Here is a 9,261-nt window from a genome sequence, read left to right as displayed (position 1 = left end):
AAAATCAAGCCCGTGGACCGGACCACATTATACCGGGTTACAACGGTTTCGGTTTTTCCCCGGGCCGGTTCAACGGGTTTCACGGGCTGACCCGTATTTTGATCATCTTAGTGGTAAGAGGCCTTAACAATGATATACTCATCTAAAACATTGGAAGCAAACTCTTTTGGGCGTTGCCAGAAGTTGAACTGACGTAAACACACCAACGTGGGGTGTTTTTTTCACCTTTAACAAAAAGCAAGTTATATACACTACTAAAATATCCCATTAATGTCTCAATTCGATATGCGGGATGATAACTTGCATCGTTTACCATGTTGTTATGCACAAATATAGATTATTTTTCTCTTTAACGCACGAGAAACCCGATTTAATCCAAGAGAGTCGTCTTGTTACTATTACTACTGTAAACTATTAGGCGTCAATACCAAAATAGTTAAAGTTGTCCCCCTTTTCGGATTTGACAATATTTGATTGTCACTTTGTGATCAATAAAAGTTGGTAATATATCATATCATTATACTATTATCATATGTGTGATTAGCACATGAGAAGCTCGATTCAACTTATGGATGTTGTCTTATTACGAAACTGGTACATCATCATTACTACTCGTATATAGTAAAAAGTTTTAACTTTCCGGAATTGACGATATTAATGTGTACAACCACTTGTGATTAATAAAGGTTGAGTAGATAAAGGATTAATTCCCTACCATAAGGACTTTGCTTTACCTTAAATCAACATTCATTAGTTTGATAACAACTAAAAAAGCTTCCTTAAAATGCGCAAATTATTTTGGTTTTATCAGTTTGTACTCTTTCATTAGGCAATCTTACTCGACCCACTTTGTTAACAATAATATTCAGTACTATGATATTTATCGAGACAAATGGGAATATGTGAACAAGAAAAATATGAAATATGTGTGATAATATAATACGACATTATATAGATCATGGTATGATGGAATCATGGAATATATTAAATTGGTCTGCCTAAAATTTGAATTATATTTACGTATATATCCGTTGGCCTAATCATCATCTTTTGAAATAAGAAATTAAAAAGAAAGGAAAGATAATATAACAGTAATAGTGAATGATAGCAGTTAACACCGTGGATCTTAGATTTCTCAATGTCATGTTCCCTTAATTTGTACCACTATTCCATCAAATCTCTTTATAAAAGTTCTGATTCTCGAACTTATTAGAAGTGATTAGAGAAAGGTTTGTAAATAATACGGGATATCCTGTTTATGCTACATAAATATGAGTTAAAATAGACCTATCTTCTCACATAACTTGAACAGAATTTTTTTTTGTGTGTGTGATTGAAGATTAAATAATTTTTCTCATATACATTTTTTAAAAAGAAAAATGATTTGTGACATAGATCGAACAAAAAAAAAATGTAAAATGCTAAGGATAAAGAAAAGTCTTATTCATGTTATGGAGTATATATAAAGCATATTCGTTGATTCTAAGAACGGCATCCGTATGATACATTTTTTATTCGTTTTTTGCCATGTTTTTCAAAGGTTAATACATCAATTTGCTAAGTATATACTCGTAGTTATAAGACACATTATTTCGAAAATTGCTCTTATACGTTTCTTGGATCTATATATATATAGTTTTTAAAATGGCGGATGGGAATATAAGGCTGTCGGATATTTAAGCTTAGGTGTGAAACATTCACGTATTGTTTTTTTAATCCATAAAAATCATGGCCCCATGCATTTATTCAATAATAAAATATTAATATGTAAGAGGTTTCATACCTAAACTTACGTGCATGACAACCTTATATTCCTTTTTCCCTTTCAAAATACGAGTATATAAATGTCAAAATCTACATTTAATTTTCTCCTCCCACTTGGACTAGATGGGTTTGTTTTTAGGTGAATGGTGGTATCCAGTATCCACTAGCCCTTTTGGCTTTTAATACATTTTCACCTTTTTTTTCTCCCGCGCGTGTTTGACAATCAGATCGATTATATACATCATCTTACAAATTCGATTATTAGTATAAGTTTAATTCACAACAACAATGAATACTCATCAGTTACTCGTATGTAAAAGGCATAATAAAGAAAGTAAAATATACAAAATTATTATACGCCTATTAAAAGTGTGTTTTTCGTTTAACGAAATGTATCTTGTTTCTACTTCAAAACTACTTCAAAACTATCCTAATAATGATTAAGATCGAACCCAAAAACTCGAAATCAAAAGTGTGTTTAAGCGTGTTGATAAATTATGTGTATGTATGAGCATTGTGTGCGTGGACATGCATATCATAAGTTTAACTTCATCAATGTTCTAAGATTCTACTTCAAGTTACACTAACATGTTTAAATAATATCTAAATATGTATAGGAATAAACTTTCATTCTATAAACTTGATCCACTATTCCGGTACTTAATGAGTCGTATGTTTACGCAGTTTCACGGAAGATGTGAGAGAAGGTAAATGATGATATCAAGTAACTCAAGATGAAGGTTTATGAAGTTACAAGACACAAGGAGGTGATTCAGGAGTTAAACGAAGACGTACGAGAAGAAGCAGCAGCTCCAACACAGCTAGCAACCAAGCCAGCGTCGCTGGCCCAAACCCGGCGCCACTGGCCCAGTCCCAGCACCGTTGGGCGGCCATATCAGCAACCGACTTAAATCACTATTTAAGTCGAACTAGCCCTCAAAACCCTAAGAGATAGCCGATTTAGCAGCCCTAGCCGCCCACTGTCAACCCTGTTCATAGTTGTAAATTTCCAGAAGATTTTGGAGCTTCTAACACCTTCCGATCTTCATTCGCGGTCTAGATCTACTCTTTTATTTTACTTTTTTTTGGTAAACAATGTCTTTCATCTTTTCAGACTATGTTATTTCTTTAATGATGTCAGGCTAGTAGGTTGAATACTTGTTTGGATCAATATGATCATGTAGGCGTTTAATGTTTTACTTTGTTTGTTAGAATCTGTTAAAATGTGTTTTACTGTTTATCGTAGATCCATGTTTTACTAGTTTTTCATATTATTATCAGTTCTATATCTGAATATATTAGTTTAAATCTGATGGTTGTCTATGATCATACACTAGGACTAATATGTTAGGATGGAAAACACTAGTCAGTCTATAACTAGTTGTAAAAAGTGATTCACTTGTAACCGAGAGATCCAGAACCATAGTAATTAGGATGAATAGAACATGATGCTTAACAATGTCAGACGCGATCCTTTGACTTGGAAACGAGCATTGTGGTCACTGGAGATAATTATTATCTGGTCATGGCTTAAAAGTCAGGTAACTAAAAGATCAATTAGTAACACAAACTTTAGGTCAATAATTCTTAAACAATGAATCTAATGAGAATTTGTTTATAGGTTTGTGTGAGTCTAGCGACAACAGTAGTAATTAGGCAAAGTGAATCTAACGAGAATCTGAGCCATGATTAAGTTTCCAACAATATAGCAAACGGGTAGAATAGTATTCAGTCATAACATGAGATCGCAGATGCCAAACAAGTATTTTAATTTAATTACTGTTATTAGGTTTTTCCAATTATTTACGTTATTTCAGAAACGACATGCCCAGTAATACCGGATATTTACTTTTCAGCATTAGTTTATTATGAAATCGTGACAACCCCCAAAACAATTAGAATTACACATATCACTAGATTAGGTAAAGCAAAGCGTCCTTGCGAACGATCCCGTTCTTATCACTAAATTATATTACATCTGATCGGGTCTCCTGTCCTTTAAGGTGTGTGTGTTTTTGAGATATTAACTTGTACAACAATTTATATTGGTATTGGTATAAGTTATCAATCACCTTCAGTGATTTCCAACGAATATAAGTTAGATTACATAAATTGAAAGCATAATTGGGAGCATGAGAATGGTCTGCTTTATTATTATCGTTTTATTTTGTTAATCAAATCATCAATTTTATTTTAATCAAATCAATCAACAAATCCAATTTTAAGTTTATGTCTTGTTTACTTATCTTATCAATTAGTTTAACATTTTCTCATTATTCCCGAATGATACGATATTGGACTTACTCATACTAGTTATAGGTATTTAGTTTTTATTTTTGATCGATTTAACGACCTTGGTCACATACCCTTGAATTTCATGGTTAGTATACAAATACTTAATGTAATTTATATACGGTCTTTAAAACTTTGTATTACAAAACCCTTTATTTATTCAACTTTTTATATGTAGCATTTTTAAAATCAATTAATGCTTATTATTTGTTTTGGTATTGGTATAAGTTATCAATCGCCTTCACAACTTTATCTTCTTACACTATTAATTTGATAGCAAATTATGGAGTATATATTGAGTGATGATGATGCGCAGATGAAGATAGGGATTTTTGATGATTTTCTCCCAATGTCTTTTTCTTTCTTTTTGGCCTTTTATGGTGTGAACATGCCCGCACACATTTCAGAATTAGAATCGAAATTGGAATATGTTTGTGAGAGAAAAAAACAAAGAAAAAAGATTATGCAATCAATATTAGTATTCTAGATTCTTTTTTTTTTATGGAAATGTGATAATTATTCAAAAAGGAAGTGTTTACAAGAAGGAAGGAATTAGGTTACCAAAAGATATCAATAATCGGAAGACGTGTATTCGAATTACTCGTATAGAGGTTAAGAATAATATGAATTTGAAACAAAACCATGTGGAATGCCATTATGTAACTCATATTATGTTAGTTGTACGGCGTAGAGCTTTTCCATGATATAAAATTTGCACCATCGAGTGGTACGACGACTGATGATACACATAATTAATAGGGTTTATTTTTAACTCGTAATATAGATGAATGTAAGGAGTACTTATTCAAATGTAATACTCTTAATCGAGGTATCAATGACTGGCCATTTTCTTAGTTATATTCTCAAGACAAAATGAGCCGGGATAATAATCTTGTAACTTCTCAAATATATAAATAAAATTTTGTTTATAAGTAACAACTAATGTTATAAACAAATTTATTATTATGGAGCCTCTGACAGAAATGGGCTCATGACAAAGGTAAGGGTTGTCCCTTGGCTTTTGCCAAGACCTAAGGGGCCTCTGTAAGAGAAAATTACCCAAGGAAATTCGATGTTTTGTAAACTATTGTAAAAGATTATCAAGATAACGGTGGGTTCCAATAATAGGATGTGTAATGTGTTGTGTTAAATTGTTTGAAAGATGCATAGATATGTTTATCATTTTATCATTCATTATTATATTTGAAACTAGATTAAACCTATGCGATAGATAATTTATGTCCATAACGAAAATTCAAAAATTAATATTATGAGATATGATATATAACCCAAATTGCGATAAGATCAAAGTGACAAAATAGAATTGAAACAATTAAGAATCCACTATGTATAGATTTAAATTTTTCATAAAAAAAACTAATAATATCTTTATTAACAAAGTGTATAAATTATTTTTGTTAAACCGTACAATAATGAGATATAGATATATAAATATGATAAATAATAATGGTAATAAAATATAAAATAAATAATAATGATATATACGGTTAAAATTAAAAATTAACATCCTATATTGTCCTACGTTACTAAAGTTTTTAAACTTAAGATTTACATTAAATATGATAAATAATAATGATAACAAAATATAAAATAAATAATAATGATAAATACGGTTAAAAATAAAAATTAGCATCTTATATTGTCCTACATTACTAAATTTTTTAAACTTAAGATTTACATTAATTTGTAGAAACTCATTATTCTAAATAAAAAAAATAATAATTACAATAATGACAAAATTCCATGTAGGATAAAAGTTTATTTGACAATTAAAGATTTCCACCTGAGCCCTAATAATATTTTTTTTTTATTAATTAATGATGATTAGGATAAAGAATAATTTTTAATATAATGCTTAAAATTAAGAAATTAATGTAGATATGACACCTAATGAAAATTCATACATGACTTTCCCTCATAATTGTCAACTAATTAAAAAATTATTTTCTCTTAGTTATATAGAGAGATTAGTGGACATATATATATGAATGTATTGCATATCGTAATAGTAATGTAATAATAAAAGGGAAAAGAGAATATAAGGTTGTCCGACACCTAAGTTTAGGTGTGAAACCCCTCACATACTAATATTTTATTATATACTGTTTAATGAATAAATGTCTGGGCCCCATGATTTTTATGATTTAAAAAATTAATATGTGAATGTCCGACATCTAAGTTTAAGTACCTAACAGCCTTATATTTTCATCATCATCATAATAATATGATATGGATAAATGATCTTCATGATACATAATTGCATCAAAGTCTAAAAGTTTAAGTCTATCCCTTTTAATTTGTACTCCGAGGAGAGATTTTTTCATGTTACCTAACTAAGTTAAGCTTGACCTTTAATTTAAAATTAAAGCCCGAGATTCAAATTTTGTCCCTTAATTTTTAATCAAGGGTGAAAATTTTCTCAAACTTGATTTAAATTGAGGAAATAATCCGTTTAACAATACTCTCTTTAAAGTCTATCCCTTTTAATTTAGATGGAGATCCTCTAAAACTTTATAGGTAAAGTTGAACACATCTTGACCTTTGGATTAAAATCAAATGTCAAGATTCAAATCAAAGGTCAAGATTCAAATATGATTTTTGAATTTTAATCTTTAAATTTAATCCAGTGGTCAAGATACCAACTTTACCAATAAAATTAGGTTTTAACTTTAAAGTATCTCAATCTTTTTAATTTGTTCGCCTTGTTTAACAATACTTTTTCCTTAATTTATGTTACATGTATATTTCTAGTAGTGGAATAAAGTATTAACACATGACTTTGTATGTGGATTAATAAAGTATTAATCCATGTAGAAAGAACACAAAAAACACCGCTAGGTCATTTGGTTAGTTTTTGGCATAATGTAATTTAACCTATCTTTATAATTGTTTATCATGACAGATTACCTACTCTTCCAACTCAAAAATTAAAGTAAACTTACCTTTATCATTAGGATAAACTTGTCTTTAAATTGTTTTTATAATTGATAGTTAATTAACTATATAACAATTATATCAATGACACGAAAGCTTATACATAATAACATTATTAAACTTCATAGAATTACATAAACAACTAACAAAATACAACATAATAATTATATAGTAACAACTAACGAAAAGCAATAAGCTATGCAATTGTCAAAAATTAATTGCAGTAGCCCCCTTTTCCTAAATTTACACAACATACCATGTACTCCTACAGATTACAAAATATACCCCTAACAATTTCCACCACCTGATCTAAAAAAACAAGTGGCAGTCATAACTAAATACATAACTGATTTAACTGACTTATATAGAACCCCAATCTATCTCATAAGACGGATACTTTTCCAAAGCAAGACAATCCGACGCGCCCCACGCGCCACCGTCATCAGTAAATTCCGGAAACGACAGCTCCGAAGACGGCGAAGACCCACCGGAGCCACCACTTTCGGTTATCGTCGAAGTCTCCGACCCTTCAACCTTCACAACCTCCTCCGGCTGCTCCACCGCCTCGTTGACTTTCGTTGACCGGCGTTGACTTTTCTTCTTTCCGGCATCGATACTCTTCCCGTCGGCGAGATCCCGGCAGATGGCCTGGAGTTTCGCGTGGACGGAAGAATGAAGCGGCGAATAGTCAAACGCGCCGCCAGCGCCGGTGATGTGTGAGCCGTTGTGGCGTAGGTGTGGGAAATTGAGCCGCGCGTAGTCGCCACGCAGCTTGTATGCGGCTATGTCATAAGCTAACGCGGCTTCTTCGGCTGTATCAAAAGTACCTAACCAAAGCCGGGTCCGGTTCTTGGGTAAACGGATCTCGGCGACCCATTTGCCCCAGTGCCTTTGCCGTACACCACGGTATAGTTTTGTGGGTTTTAGTGGTGACCCGGATTGTTTCATGGGTACGGGTTTCGGACCCAAGTAATTGCTATGGGTTGGTAAGTTGATTTGGGTTTGGATTTGATGGATTTGGGTTGGGGTTAGCTGGTTTAGGTTTAACCCGAATGATGAAAAAGTCGGGTCTTGGGTCGGGTACATATCCGGGTAGAATCCGGATTGTTGGGTGATGCAAGAAGAGGAAGAAGAAACAGAAGTAGAAGGTGAAGAATAGGGAAGGGTATTTTGGTAAATTTGTTGTTGCTTCATAAAAGGCTCAAGTGCATCCATTAGCTCACCACCATTAAATTGTTGGAAATCATTAAAATTCCATAATTCCATTGTAGAAGCCATTTTTATTTTGTTTTTTCTTAACAATATTTTTTTAAAGAAAAACTAAAATAAAATAAAAAACACCTTTTTTGTTTAACGAAAATAAACAAAAAAAAAATAGGTGATGATTTCAAGATTTTCCCAATAAAAAAGGAAGGGAAATTCAGAAAATATGGGTTTTAACAAATAATTAAACCCTTTTTTCTTCTTGAGATATTAACTAAAGTAAATAAAAAAATTAAAAAAAAAATCAACCTTGTGGGACAAAAATATACCCAAGAAGGTGTGATTTAAAGGGAGGAAAATAAAGATTCAAAAAAAGAAATGGAAATAGAACCCAATTAAAAAAGATGGATCTCTATTCTGAAAACACCTGACTCACTTGGTTTTAAAAAAATACTTAAATCAAGTTTGCTTTTTTTGTTCACAAGAAAATTTGAGAAAATCAAAAAGAACAAACCCAAATCAATTAATTTTTTTCCTGTTGAAAGACAGATGATTTGCAGAAAGGGATTAAAGAAGAGGGGAATAATAGAAGGGGGGAATTATACAAAAAAAAATAAAAGAAACAAACCAGAATTTGCTGAAATCTTGAATGTGTGTTTGTGTGAGTGCTTGTGTGTGTGTGTGTGAAAAGATGAATACTCTCAACCTCACCTTTTGTGTTTAGTATGAAGAGTTTGGTTGAGATGTGGTTGTCCTTTATAGAAGTGATAAGTCCATTTGCTTTAACCCAACATCAACCCTCCTTCCTAACTAGAGTTGATTACTTGCCTTTTCAACAAAAAGATAAAAATAAATAAATAAAATAAAGTTGATTAAAATGCTAAACATATCCCTGCAACGTGTATAAAAAATTGTTATTTTTTATATCAAAAGTTTGGTCTCTAAATTTTTTGATAAATATATTATTATTTAATAAACTTCTTCATTTAACAAAACTTTTACTACTTTATAATAATGTAAGAAGGAAAATTAAATTTTTTTTTTGGT

At 31.3% G+C, this 9,261-nt stretch overlaps 1 protein-coding gene across 1 annotated transcript; it reads right to left on the bottom strand.

The window, feature by feature from the left end:
• Window positions 1-7,096: 7,096 nt before the first annotated feature.
• Window positions 7,097-8,935, bottom strand: LOC122587284 (ethylene-responsive transcription factor RAP2-4-like). The gene has a single exon (XM_043759406.1). It carries the CDS (start codon window positions 8,287-8,289, stop codon window positions 7,372-7,374), a length of 918 nt encoding a protein of 305 aa, XP_043615341.1. The 5' UTR covers window positions 8,290-8,935; the 3' UTR covers window positions 7,097-7,371.
• Window positions 8,936-9,261: the final 326 nt, after the last annotated feature.

This window comes from Erigeron canadensis, chromosome 2 (genome assembly GCF_010389155.1).
Source record: "Erigeron canadensis isolate Cc75 chromosome 2, C_canadensis_v1, whole genome shotgun sequence".
Taxonomy (NCBI): domain Eukaryota; kingdom Viridiplantae; phylum Streptophyta; class Magnoliopsida; order Asterales; family Asteraceae; genus Erigeron; species Erigeron canadensis.
This window is presented reverse-complemented; position numbering and strand designations above follow the sequence as displayed.